Below are 16813 nucleotides of genomic sequence, written 5' to 3' on the forward strand. Positions count from 1 at the left end.
AATTAATTATTACCTAAAGTTGATGAGATATGCTGTAAAGCTGTTTCAGCTTGGCATCCTGTCATTTCAGCATAAATGCAATGATGTAGCCCATTTTCTGACTTAAACACATAAAAGCTTTTTTGTGGTAAGAGAGGAAAACGAATAAGAAAGCAATCTTTCATAGGAGTTGTAAAGTTGATTGAAGTCTAGTCTGATCAGAAAGAATACTACTGGACTGTGCATGCCAGTTAACTTTAAAGTGTCTGTAGCTATAGATTGAGTTTAATAATAATACATAATTGCCTTTGCAAATCATGCCTTATGGGACCGTGCTTTGCATGAATGCTACAAAACATTTTGAGAAGTACTGCCCATTGAGATGCTTGAAGTGGGCATGATCAGAGTTAGTACGAATGACCAGTCATGACCCTGAAGCAAGGAAACACTAAGATTGCTTAAAGAGCTGCTCCCCATCTTCCCTTCATCCTGTTCTTCCCATTCCCCCTAATTGCTTTTGAGATTTACGATTGCTCAGAGTTTTGCAGGAAGACCTGGAAGATAAAAACCACAGAGGACAATCAGCCCATCTTTTCTTATTGACACAAGATAAAAACCTTCTAATTCCTCTCCATCACTAGGTTTTTTTGCAATAAATAAATAAGGAAAGAGCATAAATAATAAATGAGGAAAGAGCTTGTTTGTAAGCCAAAGTTAATCCTCACCTCTCCCCAGGATCCCCTGATTTGCGTCTGGAACTATCCAGGATGCACAGGATTGCTTCTCTTTAAAGATGAAGACTAGACAGGCGATGACAGTGAAGCATGCCTTACCTAGGAATCCCAGATTTAGGCTAACTGAACCAGGTGGGACAAGTTGCTCAGTGAGCCCTCTTTGCCACCTTTGCCCTGCTCCTGACCCTCACTGCTTCCCCACTCAAGCAGCAGAGGTCCTAATTCTCTCTTTTTGGTTCTCTGTGGAACACTGAATTTGATTTAGTGGTAGGAGGATTGGAAACCAGAGGGAGATGATTACCAAGTCAGAAAAAGAAATACTTCTTTCTTGTAGAAAAAGATAATATTCTAAAATTTTTCACGTGTAGTGTACCTTGTTGTTGTTGTTTAAAGTTATCACTGATAATTAATAGTTTACAGTCCTTGATGTTTCAAAGGAAGCATTTTCTCTTTTGAATGAACAAGATTGTGTTAAATAGTGGATTTAAAAAAAGATTTGAGAGCAGGCATACCAGTGTTTCTTATGATTAGCTTATATGAAGTGTGTGTGTGTTAGATTACTAATATGAAGAGCAGTTGCATGGCTAAAAAAGGCTAAAAAAAGTATATAATTTATACTTAAAAATGGTCCATACTTACTGCTGTGGGTTTTTTAATGCATTTTACAATGAGATGAGAGATAAAGTCAACTTTCTATTATAATAATTTTTTTTTAATTGTAAATCAGCTTCTAGTGAAATCTGATATCCTTCAAGTCACTAGTTTAATTTTGGCTTAATTTCTATTTTACAGTGTTTCACATTTTTAAAGAAAGAAGTGTAAAATACCTGTTCAACATAGAATTTTTTGTTTTATTAGATAAATGAAAAGCAAGCTGCCAAAGCATGTTGTTCATTCCATTTAATAATAGCCACAGTGCTGTATCATGTTGTTATCTAATTCACAGTTCAGAGAGGTGTTCTGTCCTTTGTTTGAGGATAAACAGCATTCTTATTTAGAAAATTGATCTGTCGATGCCTTTTGTTATGAAACCCATTGTGTTTCAAGACAGTTATATCAGGTATATTGATGAATATCTGTCAAATGAGTTTTGTAGAAAATTAAATTCACTGTATTAAATCAGAGGTATGAGCATCATTACAATAGTACAATCACAACATACTCCTGCAAGCTTACTAGTCAACTTTTTATCCATGGATTGCAATATGCAGTATTTCAATATTCCACTTATTAAGCTTAGAAAATTGTTATTAGAACATTTATGGTTTCTAGGTCCAGTTTTTAATCAGTGGGAAGTTGTCCTTTGTGTATTCTTAATTACTTTATAGTTTTCTAAAGCCTAGTCTTCCCAGTGCATTAATTGGTAAACAAAATGGAAAATCAAAACTTTTGACCCAGGACAAAGAACCACAGTTTGTGTGTTCCCATTGTGAGTTGTGGATTGGCAGCAACTTGACTGCCTAGTATGCGGAGCTATGATTATATCAAATACACTGGTGTACTTGCCAGTTTTTGCCTTGATGAGGTACTGTGTAATATAGAATTATTATTCAATCCAAACTCTGTTAATTTTATCTTCTTTCACAATACAGGGGAAAATATCAAAAGGAAAACTGATAAGGAGAAAACTCTTTTCAGCAACTAAGAAATTGTTACAACAGAGAAGAAAAGGCAATGAGAATCAATGAAATCAGTCATGTTCTTTTAATGTTAATGGGAAATAAGCATTCAGTCCTTGCTGTAAACTGTTACAGAATGGAAACTGGGGTCAGATTGTGGGTTGTGATACAGCTGTTCCTCATTACACCCTTGCTGGACTGGGATACCAGTTCCTGCATTCCCACCCACAGGAGGATCCACCTCAAAATGGACGCAGGGCTTCCATGTGGCTTAGAGGTTGTTACACTGCTTGCCTCTCTCCTGCCATTAAATATGGTCGTGTCAGGACTGAATTAGCCACCAGTCGTAGCCAACTCATTCAAATTCCCCCTGGTTTCTAGGATATAAGTATGCCTCTTGCCTTCACAGTTGCACACAGGAACCTGAAAATGAATTGACTTAGTATGGTAGTTGCAGCCTGAGTAAACAAGTAACTTGGAAGAAGAGCTGTAAAAAGATATGAACTGTGTCACTCATCTTTGTGGGTTTTTAACTGAAATGCCCTGTGATTTTTATATGTATTCCTCCAAATACTGTGTTGCTGGTATGCCATGCAGAAGATATTTGAACTTCTGTTCTTTGGGTAAAAAAACCTCTCTGATGTGAGTTTGCTATTTCAATCCCATCAGATTATTGAATAAATTTGTTTTACTCAAAGACCAGTTGATTTTTCTTATGTATAAATCTATTTGTCAAAATACAGGGTTAATTTCTCATGACCCTAACACTTAGTTCATTATCCAGAATTGAAAACAACTAAAACTTGTGGGTTGAGATAGGAACAGTTTAAGAATTGAAATAAATTATTATTATTATTATTAATAATAATAATAATAATAATAGCAGCAATGAAAGGGAAGTTAACAGAAAGAGAGGGAAATATAACCCAAGACAGACAAGTGATGCACAATGCAATTGCTCACCACCGACTGACTGATGCTCAGCCAGTCCCTGAGCAGCGATCTGCACCTCCCAGCCAGCTCCCCCCAGTTTATATACTGGACATGACGTCACATGGCCTGGAATACCACTTTGGCCAGTTTGGGTCAGCTGCCCTGGCTGTGTCCCCTCCCAACTCCTTGTGCCCCTCCAGCCTTCTTGCTGGCTGGGCGTGAGAAGCTGAAAAATCCTTGACTTGGTCTAAACGCTACTTAGCAATAACTGAAAACATCAGTGTGTTGTCAACATTATCCTCATCCTAAATCCAAAACATAACATTATAGCAGCTACTAGGAAGAAAATTAACTCTGTCCCAGCTGAAACCAGGACACCTGGGAATCCTTCAGTTTGATTTCTCTGTCTGAGAAGGACATAGAAAAAAATACATATTAAGTTACTGTGTGTCTGTTTAATCAGATTTTTACATTTATCACTTACATGAATATATCTTAACTTCTGCTGCCATATCTGTTATTTACATTTTTAACAAATTATGTCTGTTGTTAGGGGTTTTTTTATTTATTTGTTTCATTTGTTATTGGTTTTTAAGTAGCACTTTGAAAGAATTATATTAAAGTCTTAAGCCCTCAGCTTTGTAACACGTGATATTATGGGACTGTAATTTTTTTCCTGAGGTACATGATATATGTACACAAGAGAAACAATGCCCCATTTTTAATTGCATTTAGAATTTAAAATTTTGAGGAAAATATTACAATAGAGGTTGCTTTAATTCATGATTTATTAATTTGTCTAACTTGGATTTTTAATTTAAACAAATGCAGAAAATGGGATATATATTACTGTGTGAAGGAACAATGCGCATAAATACAGGATTTTTTAGATCCATCAGCTATAAAGTTTCTTTTCTGTGATTCGTATCAAAATAGAATTTTTGTTAAGAAAGTTGGTTTTACAGCTAGGAGACTTTAAGGCCACTGGAATGGAAGAAAGTAGATCAGAAAATGCTGCTTTGTCTGATTTCTTGGCCAGAAAGGACAAAGCTCTACTAAGAATTGGGACTGAAAAAGATGTTGTTTGTTTACATCATGCTGTAAAGCTACTGATAACCATACTAACAGCGAAGATTTCCTTATAAAGAAGGTGATTTTAATAAAAAAAAAACCAAACAAACTGTACATGAAGAATGCAGGTTCTTGACGCATCCTTTGCAAACACTGCTAAACTTATTTCAAATAAGAAACAGTTCTCCAGATTTGGTATTCATACATAAAAGAAGTTTTACATTACTATTCAGTTAAAATCATATTTATCATAATACTTTACTATGTTTTTTCTTTTGTTTTAGCCATGGATGCAGATGTGAAGAGTGAAAGCCTTTCATCTGTGCAGCAGCTTGGTGTTGAAATGACAGTCAGGTACATGGTATTAAAATATTTCCCTAGTGTATTTCTAGGATTTGTTTGATTTTCATGGAGTGACTTTAATGATATTTAATCCGTCAACTCAATGCTTAGTACTGTTTAAATCTAAAGATCGTCTTTAAGAAAATGAATTCTAACTTTGAAAATGAAAAAGGTATTAGTACATAATTAAATTATCTTTACAGATTATATAGGTTATTATCCTTTATTGTTGTAAAGGCTAATTGTAACTTGTTAGTGAGATTTACCATAAAATCACATTATCCTGAGTTACGTGTCTTTTTTTCCTCACATTACTTCTCTAAATGGTTCTGTTTAGTTAAGCTTAGTTATATGCCATTTAAACAACATTTTATTTGGCTGGTAATTTTCAGAGCCATGGTGAAGGAAAAGCTAATACATCTGTACTTCCACAGATTGTTATCTTTAGCATTAATATTTGAATTCTGATGCTAATAATTACACATACAATATACTTAGATGGAATTCTAAATAAGGTACATGAAGAAAATGTGTAGTCTCTGTTAGAGTACTTGGTCCTTACCACCACAGTCTCTAAAACTGAACTACAAGGAATTTAGGTGAGGAATTGTAACACTGAGTAGCAGATGTTTGGTGCGTTATGACAGCTTAACTTTCACAAGCCTATTAAATATGAGCTCTTGCTTTTTAGGAATTAAATATTTAACCTTTAAACAGTTTTCATTTTTAACTTTTTGTGCTAGATATGGAAAATACCTAAACTTGCTAAAAGAACATGCTGAAAATGGGCTGTGCTTTGTGTTAATGAACTGTGAGAAATTTCTGAAAAAACAGCAAAGAACTGTGGTATCCTCACTTTGTATCCTTCCTTGGTGGCATAAATTATATTGCCTAAAAATGCCAGTGGCATTTGAACTCTCAGTTTGGGCTTTTGATGGTGGTGTAAATGTGTAAAACATACTGAAAGAAAAAAAAAAGCAACACTTTTACTTTGAAATTTTGGTAATTTAAAATGCACACCCCACACACTCAAGAAAATCTTCACCCTTTTGTTCCCATACTTTGTTAAAATTGTAAGTCTCATTCATTTTTGTCATAAACTGTCTTGGAGTAGGATCACATCTTTCTGTATGTGATAAAGAGTCTGCAGCAATGCACCTTTGAGCATTAATGAGTATTGGTGATACTCCCGTGATACCAACATTGTTAATGGTATTGCCCGTGTAATGATATGTGGCTGTAATCTGATCAACAGGAGTGTTATGACTTCCGACTCTTTTAAATCTACTGTGCAACTTTTTTTAAAAATAAAACAGATACCCCTTCCCAACAAACTTTGCTATATTCTTCAGGTGTTAGACTTACATATCACTATTGAAATACACTTCAGGTATATTAGTCAGAATATGCTTAATCTCTTTTTTAAAGCTTTTCTTTTACCTCAGGGGTTTTTTTCCATAATCTTCACAACTCCTGTTTTCCTCCTCCACCATTCTCCTTTCTGGTACTATAAGCACGCTTGTTTTGGTGTGGGGTTTTTTTGCATTTACTTGGTTTTTGTTTACTTTTGTTGATTTGGCTTGACTACTTATGGACTGGGAAAAAAGTGGTGTATAGGGAAAATAGCTTAAACAGTTTCTCTTAATTCAGTTTGAGAGGCAGCCGTGCCTCAAGAAGCTGCCTTCTGTGCAGCTATATTCCCCTTGTGTCATCTCTAACAAACCACCTCTTGCCTCTGTGTGAATGGGCCTGGGGAGGAGGAGGAGGGCTGCAGTTCCTGCAGGGCAGCGAGGAGATCTCTGGCTGAGTTCCTTAACCTTTTCACGCAGGCTGCTTGAGGGAGCGCTATGCTGGCTACGACTGGTTTACGTCTTCTATCTTCCTCATAATGTCAGGGGATGGGGAGAAGACACTGATGTTTCTTCAACGATTTTCACGTCTTCTTGTTTCAGCATTTCTCTGGCTACCAAGACTGCATATATCTGTAAGGATTTAAAAACTGTTTCTTTCTAACTGAATACATGACCCTGAAGAATTCTCTTGGAAAAATATAGATTTGACATTTGCTCAAATGGTTGTTTAAAAGTAGTGGGATAACAGGTGGGCTGATATTAAGGGCAATGTTATTGAATTTTAAAGCTGGCAGTAAACTTTGTTAGTGGCATTAAATTCTGTATGAAGGCTGCGATACTGTTGAATGACCTTTTTTTTTATTACTACAGTCAGTGTGCAAGTCCATCCTTTTGATTTTTTTAGTAAAACTATCAGTTTTAAAATTTACTAAATACACTAGAATCTATTTAGTGAATTTTAAAAATTATTACTGCCCAAATACTGAATGCTTGACAATTTTAAATTATTAGTATTTTGGATCAAGTTTGTAGTATAAGAAATATCATTTCCATCTTTCACCAGGGGTGATTCCATCTATTTAAAATAAAACCCTTCCAGTTTGACTTTGTACATTGTCACATTGTCTTGAATATTTTGAACATAAACTATAAGACAACTGTAGTCTTTGCTAGAGAACTCTGGGGTATAAGAAGCACGGATTAGATTCCATATCGCTTCTACATTCAAGCTTCTGTATTAATGTGCATGGGTCTGTCTTGTCACCAGAAGTGACTGTATTGGTCCACTCAGCACTGAGTCCAGCCCTGAGGTTGTTCCAGCACAACGAAATTTTGCTCCGCTGTGTGAATATAATTGTGCTGAACACCATCAGTGCTGAGAAACGTCAGTGTCGTCTTCCATACAAGAACTAACCAGCATTGCAGGCAGGTTGCTGCAGTGCTAGTGTTCATTCTCAATACCTAAATGATTTCTTTTTCATAATGTGTCTTGAAAACACAAAGAGAAAATTCAATAATTAACCTATTTGCATAACTACCAGAATGTAAACTAAAATAAAATGTCAAAACATGAATGAGGAATTATCCAACCAGTGGATTGTGATGCTGCCTACTGCAGGAAGGAGGAAAATTCCAAAGGATGTACCTTGGCCTTCTAGCATCAAGCCAAGGATTCATTACCTAGAAACCAGGCACTGATATCCAGAACTTGCCATACTGATAAAACCTCTGTTCCTCCTTTTGCTGCACAAAATAGTGAAATTCTACCAGCCATGCATACTGCAAAGAAATGTGCACACAGAAAACAACTTTAAATACCATAGAAGTTCTGTTCTATCCATCAGTAGATGGGGAAAAAAACAATCCAACAGAAAGTAGTCTTTTTTCCCTTCTGTTCTTTTGTTTAAAATACAATGGTTTCTCCATCCCTGCTTTGACAAAGCTTACATGCAATAAAGATCTAGATTGCTAATGCAAATGAATAGTCAGGATCTATTTAATAACAGTTTCTAACTTTTAATTGTCTTTAGTTTAATAACTACATGTTTTTCCTGATGGTAGGTAGCACCAGCTTCTTCGTTTATTCTAGTTCCTGTCTCTAAAATAACTGGCATGACTTATATAAAAATATACACGTTTACTTGTAAGATATTGTTCTCAGCAAGGTATTTTAAAATAACACATTTTTGTAGTCTGTAACCCTTTTCCTCAATTTTGTTGTTGTTGATGATGTTGTTGTTGTTAATCAGATGCACCTGCCTATTACCACAGTGGAATCTGGCATCCATCCAGTCTATTTTTGCAGTGCTCACCACATTGAAATGTTGCTGAAAGCTGAGTTGCCACTTGTCTTTTCAGCCTTCCACATGTCTGGTTTCACCCCATCCCAGGTAACTGATGAAAACATATCAAAATATCATCAGCTTTTTGACTGAAATCCACAAAATCAAGGACATTCAGGAACTACTGTGGTTTTTCTATACAGCACTTGTGTGGTGGTTATGAAACTTGGGGGTAAGAGATAGTATAGAATGCATAGTGACTTAAAGCATCTGAAAATAGAAAGCAACTGACTTTGGTAGAATAATGACAGTGTACTGCAGCTGATGACCTTCCATTATATGTTCATGCAGAAAACTCCATAAAAATAATATATACTAAAACCTCAGATTTATCATTAAAAATAAATAAAATATCTTATTCCCTGGAATAATTTCTAAATTTTCCATAGGAGGGAAATGAGTAATTTGGTATAGGTGTATAATAGGAAGCAGTTCAGGTGATACTAGAGCAAAATTAATTTTATATGAGCTACCATAACTATTACAATCAGAGAACACACTATTCTTATATATTAAAGAGAAGTTACTAAAGAATAATATTTACCCATAATGTTAGCTTTCATTTTACCTACTTACTACAATTCTTTGGTAATATGGAATGCTATATGTGGAGCATTACTTGTGAAGACTACAGTCATGATGAAGCGTAAACAGCTTCATGCAATAATAGGTTAGATTGCCAATGCAAAGGACCTCTCACCACAGTAAGAAAGCTTATTGCTGTTCCAAGGCAAGAAAAATATTTTTCATCTTATGCCTTCAAACTTCCTTTTTGCCACAAGATTTGCAGCTTAAGAGACTTCTTAATGGGGCCAGATGCCAGTGTGGTACAGATACTGCTTAAAACAGTCAGCTTGGTCTTTGAGGAGAGGAGATAGGAGTGAGGTGCTTATAATAAGGTTCCCATTTTGGCATGGGAAAACACACGGGGACAGTCACTCCTTCCTCAACTATTCTTGCGTGAGTTATACAGTATGCTTTTTTTTATTGTTTGCACTCAGTTAATAATAGACTAGTTATTGTTCTAAACCACTGAAAGATTTTTTTATTTGGGGATTTTTTTTATTTAACGTGTTACTGAAAAGCCACTGGTGGGTGCCACTGTAGCTTCTGTGTGATTTTTGCAGTTCTACTGCAGGATTAAAACCAAACAAACCCTGAACTGGGAAAACAACTCTGATGTATTTAAGTGCTTGTGTGCATCAATAAATACCTGAAAACAGATTTAATGCCAGAGTATGGCTGCTGTCATCTAATTAGAATCTTGGTACTTCTGCTGCTGCCTATTTTTAAACACTTTAAGGACTGATTAGCAGAAGATTTGTGGTCTAGAATTAAATGAAATCTGCTGTACACATCTTAATACATTGTGATTTAGAACTGGAAAAAGGAGTCACTATGTGTGTTCCATACTCACTTCATTAAAAGAAAACGTGTCATAGGGAAGGGCCTAACTAACATTCATTTGTAAGGCAAAGAACTACTTTAATTTAAAGGAAAGTCCACGTTCAACACCTTCATCACCCTCATTACCCTTTAGGCCATATTTTAAAAAAATCTTGGAAAAAAAATCACCTTCGCTTTCATTGGACTTTGAGTTTTATGTCTCAACCTCAGGATTTGCCAGAATATACTCAGATAAGTGAGATGCATGGATGCAGGGTGTTAATATTTAGCAGAACTCACTGAAAGTCTATTCAGAGTCTGTGATTTAAAAAATGGTGATTCTTGGCTTCTTCTGTACTTTATTTTCATAAGTAGGGTAATGTTGTAGGAGAAAGGATCTGTAGTATAGAAAAGAGATAAAGCTGATCAATTATGACTGAATGTCTACAGCAATTTAATTATATATAACTTCATTCTCATCTAGATTTGTCTGCAATGGATAACTCAGTGTTTCTGGAATTACATGGACTGGAGCGAGATCTGTCACTACATTGCTATATGTATTTTCCTTGGTCCTGATTATCAAATATATATGTGTATTTCTGTGTTCAGACACCTACAGCAAGACATCCTGAAGCACACCGAAGACCAAGATCTCCAGGTTTTTCTTAAAGTAAGTGTTTCTTTTTTAATTTTTCAATTGCTGAAGGGAAGCAAAGCTCTTGATACCGAAGATAGGTATGTTACTTAATCCAAAGCTGTTACTGAATTTCACTTACTGATCTTAAGTGAGTGAAATAATACTTTAATTTTATTTACTTCCTGGCAGGAAATTGTGGTATAGGATTTTCCAGAGAATAGCTTTCCTGCATTTTGTCCCAATCAGTTCCCTTTGTAAGCAAAGTAAATAGCCACATTAAGTCATGAGGGCATTTGATTCAGTTCTACGTGGCTTCAATCTCATTAAACTAGATGTTCTCCAGAAAGGTGGGTTTACACAGTGGTCTCCTACTGAAGTTTGAAGAGATGTGGCACAAAGCTCAGTGAGCTGTTATTTTGAACAGATGCCAATTCCTGTACAACCACCAGCCTGACAATTTCACATTCTTTGCCATATTATAAATTACATTTGGTTATTGGATTCTTTTTGCAGGGTACTGCTTAGCTATAGATGCAGTCATGAATAGATAAAAATATTTGACTCTTCTTCCCAGAGACATGTCTGGGGTTTTTTCTCTGGTCTTTTTTTTTTTTACTCCAGTCAAAATTCTTTTGAGAGCTATATATCTGCGTCTTAGTCTGTCCTAACAACAATAGTTTTCTGACTAGTTTGCATCCAACTTAGATGTTCTTAAATATGAATAATATGTCAGCTCAGTCATTTTCCTTGAAAATGTTTGGTACAGAGTCTAATAAGTGAATTGTTTTGTTTGACCTGGTTTTGGTCAATGTGGCTTACAAACTATTTCATCTTGATGGGATAGTTTATGTAAATTATAAAAGAGAGAATTTGTATGTTGTCACCTACAATATAAACAGGCCAAAAATTTGACATGGTACTGTTAAATTAATGAGAAATACTGTATATTAATGCACTACTGGAGTATTTACAATTCATTGAGTGACTACTGCAGATAAAGAGGAGTTAATAGCATACTTGAACTGTACTCTTGGTTTTGATAGCTCTTAATTAATCTAAAGAAAAAAATTATTCTGTCATTGTATTCATTCAATTTCAGCTATATTATGGGCTTCATGTGAGGTTGCTTGGGTTTAATACTTGCAAAGGCATTAGTCATCTGCCCTTTTATTGAAATAACCAAATTCAGTTTCAAGTTTAGCCTATTTCTCAGCACAACATTCACAAATTTGGATTACTCTAGTGGAGCAATTCTCTTAAAAGTGGAAGTAGAAACTATTCTGAGAACATAAACAAAGTTAAGAAAAAAAACCAATACACCTACAACCTTTGAATACTAATTACATATTTTTTTAATGTAATGTCACATCTCGAACTTCATACTAGCAATGGTCATTTGCTATATGAACAAGTCCTGCTGCCTATTTTCCTTCCAAGAACCAATAGTAATTTCTATTTTTAAGCTTCTAACATGCTTTATATCTGTAATGAAAAGATGATTTGATAGCAATACACCTTCGTTGCTATTATCTAATAAGTAGTCCCAGCTAGCTATTAAAATTAAAAATATTTTCTTAAAATATAAATATACTTTCATTTGCACAGGAAAAAAGAAGTTGGAGAGACAACTTTGCTATCAATTCAGATGACATTATGCCTAGCACTTCAAATAAGTAAAACATTCACCCTTTCAGTGTGTCCTTCTAGTGATAAAAAACAGATGATCACCTGTGAAAGAGATCATCTATTAGTCTATAATTTGCCTTTCCTCTGTGCAAAGACAAAAGTAGAAGTAACGAATTGTCCATGAACGTTTTTTCCCTTTTTCTGGTTCTTTCTATTAGCCGAGATGGGTTACTAACAGTTACGATCCCTTTGAGATAACTTGAAGTTTCAGCATTAACTGAATTTTAAATTTATTGCTTGGTCTTTTATTAATCCTTTCATGGAAGGATGAATGTGCATAGCTTTGTAATTTCCATATGTGAACTAAGAATACCGTAACCTGCCACCTCAGTAAACCCGTCTTGACTATCTTGGTTTCATTGGTTTCATTCGGATAAAATAGAGAAACTGGGGCTACAGGGTTTGTGACTTGTTGTAATAGCACGTGTAGGCCAGTAAGTAATTTAGCTACTCTTCACTTTATTTTCTGTAATTATAGGCCATATTATTGACAACTAAGTTGCTGACCAATGCTTTAATACATGTGCACATTTAATCAATATAGAATTTGACTGCTTAAAAAAAAAGAAAAAGAATTAAATACCTGCTACAGTTCTCTATTGGAGTCAGTTTTCTTTTCCACTGTAGCCAACCTTCTCACAGCACAGAGCATGAAGAGCAACTTGGAAGGTAAAATCATGCCTTTGCTTTCCCTGGTGAGTAGGGGAGGAGAAATATAAAGACCATCTTAAATTCCTGTTCAGATGCCAAAGTGCAGCCTTCCAAGCCTGAGTGGATGTTCTCAGGAGAATTCTAGGTAGCAGAGATGCACAGTCAATACACCAGCAGATACAACGTGTCTACACAGACTGTCTGGCTCCAGAGAGCTGCTTGCAGCACATGCTGCCAACAGTGGTAATACTGCTTAGTACATGGTGGGCACACAAGTTGTTCCAGTTCAAAGCAACACCACATTCGCCCATTTTACCTAGACTGTTCTTCAGGACCCTGCTTTCTGCGGTGCATCCTCCCTCTCCCTCTAATATAGTAGTCACGAGAAGGAACATGGCCTGTTGGCTTCTTTTTCCTGAGGGCACCTTCTTTTACTCCTAAGTTTTGGAATAGGTAAGAATTAATCGTTTGTGGTGATGCAGAAGTGTTTATTCTGTTTTTATTTAAGCACTTCATAAAGATCTTTATCATTGATTTTAAAAACAAGTATCTACTGTTACTCTCCTGGTTTTATTGAGAATCTAGTTTGATATAAAAGCCACATAAACAAACTTCTTGCATGCCATGTGCTGGTATAGAAATCTTTTAAAAAAATATTTTAGTACCTGGCTTTGCCTTCTTAAAGCTTATTTTGTTTTCCTTAAAAATCTTTATATGGCATATTCTCTAAAAATGAGATGAACAATGTCCACCTGAAAAATTTGTTACCAAGACTGTGATTAGAAAGAACTGTATGGAAGCGGTTATTACCAATTCTTTATTTCTAAATGAAATGTACTAAAGTGGGTGTATTTTAAACACCCAGGCTGTGACAAGCAGAACAAAATGAGCTATCTTTAGAAGCTTGGAATTCATTAAATTTGAGTTGTGCATCTTTTTTTCCTAGCTAATACTTGCTTTCTGTGTGTATTTGTGCAGGAAGAAGCACTCCATGGTTTTCAAGTGGGTGATTATTTAGAATACATGGAAAGCTTGGAGGCAATCTACAGACCTATGCTGCTGAAAGACATGAGGAGCATAAGAGTGCAGAATACATAGATGAAGCAAACAAGCACTTTATTTTCTAGTTTTGGTTACATCTTTTAAAAGGATGATGATTGATTGATATGTCAGTCTCACCTAAAATAAATCATGCTGTGTAAATGTACATATTGTAAAATAAGTAAGGAGGGTTTTCAGAATATAGTTTTTGCAAAAGGACTTAATCTAAGTTTGATGACCTAAAATACCACATTTTTCCAAACAAGCTATATGCACAGCCTCATTTTCCATTAGCAGCTTCAGAACCCACTTGTAGGATGTGCTGAAGTGTCTTCCTTAGAACATAAGTCTTCCTTATAAAGCCTTGAACCTGTTCCCAACTCTTTGCATTATTGTCATCTCCTTGTAGCACAGTCCTAAAACCTGCATATTTTGATAGGGTCTGACAAAGTGATTTTTCTTAGAAACAACTCCTAGTGTATATTCATATGCATGAAAAGTCAGCAAATGAGAAACAAATTCCCTCTATGCAGCTGTTCTCACTTTGTGGATAAAGTTGAGAAAATGAGGTGTTCAAACACATGCAATGAAAAAAGACTGATATTCCTGTCTTTTTTTTTTTTTAAATAAATAATTTTGTCATAAAACATCTATTTGTAACATACAGTCTCTATCTGCATAAGTGAATGAGAAGTCCTTGAGTGGCCTAGTTTTCATATCTCTGGAAAATGATCGTTTTTAAAGATTCTGGTTTCATTCAGACAGGAAAACTAATACGCAGCTTCATCTGTGCTTGCCTTTCATCATCAATGAAAAGCAAGAATTAAGGCTGCTAGATATTTTCTAACACCAGTGCAGTGTAAGTAAAACTTCAACATCGTTGAAGTAAGTTGACTGAAATTCCCAATTTCAAAAGAAACATGGTTTTCTTGAGGAGTGCTGCATCCCATTTCCTGTAAGGATAGGTTTTAGGTAACAGTCAGTGGCCAGCTAAGGAAACATTCTAGCAGCTTTCTTTTCCATATTATATTGTATCATTGTTAAATATCATTTAAAAAATCAATATATATTTGTGCACCAGTTAATAGTTGTTTTTTGAATCCAAATTTCAAAACACTGGGCATGATGTTGAGTCATTAAATAATACTCAAGTAGATGACAGCATCGTCCTAAAATGAATACTACAGTTGGCTTGTCAAAAAATAATAATTGCATTTCTATTTGATTGAAATTATGGCTGATAAAATGATAGTTACTGGCAAGCAGGAGGCCTTCCCCCAGTATTTGCAAGTAATCAAAGGATGTAAATGGCAAATGACAAGGTATTATCCTGTGGCCATTTAATATTTTTCATACAGTCAGTCAGATCTGCATCAAAATTTCCAAAAAAGAAAATATCATGTAGAAATGTAACCTTTACAATGCCCCCATGAGGTTAGATGAAAAGTAGACATTTATGATGATAGCCTACTAACTGCAGAAATTCATAGTCACATGGAAAGAAAATCTGAAATTAGAACAGTTATTAAAATTTGTTATACTAATGTCTTGAAATGGAAGAGTATCTTTTTATTAGGACATCTATTCTTTCTTAGGATTTCAGTTTCATTTCAGCCAAAGTAATAGTTGTACCACTTCAATTTAGAGTGACATGCCCTGTTCCTGCAATTACCTTTAAAGAGATTTTTGGTCTTGATAATTATTTTGCATAGGAAGTTGGTAAATTGCCCTGTGCATTGTAATGCCAGACTCTTAGTACCTTGATGATTCCAATGACATTGCTCCTTTATCAAATGAAACAAGATTCAGCTTCTCTAGCAAAAAATTACTTATCATCTGTATTCTTACAGGAAGAAGTCTTTATACTGTGAAGTGTAGGTAGCCAGCATAATTGGTCAAGTCCCTGCTGTAGTTAATTTAGTAACTAAGCAGTACAAATTCCACAAATGCATCCTATGTATGTAGGCAACTTTACCAGATGATTTTACATAGTGAAAGTTAAGCATTAAGTAGTTCTTTATTTGGTTAAAGAAGTAGGGAAAATACTATGTTTTATCAACACCTGCAATAACATTTTCTTTACAGAATGTCTGGAATTTCAAAATATTTTGATTAGAATTTGTGATACAATAAATGTTTTATAAGACCAACAGAAACCACAAATGTTGAATTTAGACTTATCCAATATCACTGCCGCATTCCTGTGAGACAAATTAAGCATTACTGCAAAGTTCTTGAAAAACAACTTCACTAAATAAAATGAATGTGTGAGCACACACACAAATTCAAATTATAAAATATGTTAAAAGCTGCAGTGAAATTTCTGTAATTATATGCAACCTAAGAGTGAACACTGACAAAGGTTTTGCCACTAATTTCTATCTTCCTGACTGTGCATTTCATAAGTTCATGGGTTTAGCTTTTTTTCCTGTCTAGAAAAAAAATGTTTTAAATATTTTTGGACTTTTGTGAAATGTGTTGGCTCACCTACATTAATAAAAGAGGCTGGCATGTATGAGGAAAGAATTATGACAACTGATGGAACCAAGTACTTGCCTGACACCAGGGTCAAAGAATGCTAAGACTCCCATAAAGTCTGTTATTTTAACCTTAATAGCAGTGTCCTATTTTTAAAATAATGTTTTTGGCATATACCTCAAAATAACCAAGTGACAAACATCCAGGTGGTGAATAGAACATTAATATATATGTGTTTCTAGAAATTCTATACATTTTCAAAGAGACCATAGTTTATTAAACTACCAATTACGAAGTCATCAGTTCCTTTACCAGCAGCAGGTATTTGTCAGGAAAATTAGCTCTTGTGCTAGGCATGTGAATAACCCAGGGACTCTTGCCATCAAAATAGCTGCCACTTTGTATTCCTCATCCCCCATCAAAGAAGAGAGAGGCACTGCAGGGCTAACCCTTAATATCATAGACTTGTAAAGTCATAGAATGTTTTGGGTTGGAAGGGAACTTGAAGATCACCTAGTTCCAACCCCCCTGCCATGGGCAGGGACACCTTCCACTAGAC

At 35.2% G+C, this 16813-nt stretch overlaps 1 protein-coding gene across 8 annotated transcripts in view; it reads left to right on the forward strand.

Moving 5' to 3' along the window:
* TBC1D32 (TBC1 domain family member 32) overlaps positions 1-16390 on the forward strand; it is a 91146-nt gene extending 74756 nt beyond the window's left edge. For 5 of the 8 annotated variants that reach the window (XM_052781202.1, XM_052781203.1, XM_052781205.1 and 2 more), the window contains 6 exons: positions 4621-4690; positions 5422-5537; positions 6508-6662; positions 8280-8420; positions 10243-10431; positions 13714-16390. In XM_052781202.1, the coding sequence (XP_052637162.1) occupies positions 4621-4690; positions 5422-5537; positions 6508-6662; positions 8280-8420; positions 10243-10431; positions 13714-13833 (791 nt within the window). In that variant the 3' untranslated portion in view covers positions 13834-16390. Of the gene's footprint in view, positions 1-714; positions 833-2305; positions 2984-4620; positions 4691-5421; positions 5538-6507; positions 6663-8279; positions 8421-10242; positions 10432-13713 lie in introns of those variants that run through there. The other 3 variants (XM_052781204.1, XM_052781208.1, XM_052781207.1) reach the window with 3 other exon arrangements.
* Positions 16391-16813: the final 423 nt, after the last annotated feature.

This window comes from Harpia harpyja, chromosome 3 (genome assembly GCF_026419915.1).
Source record: "Harpia harpyja isolate bHarHar1 chromosome 3, bHarHar1 primary haplotype, whole genome shotgun sequence".
NCBI classification, from domain to species: domain Eukaryota; kingdom Metazoa; phylum Chordata; class Aves; order Accipitriformes; family Accipitridae; genus Harpia; species Harpia harpyja.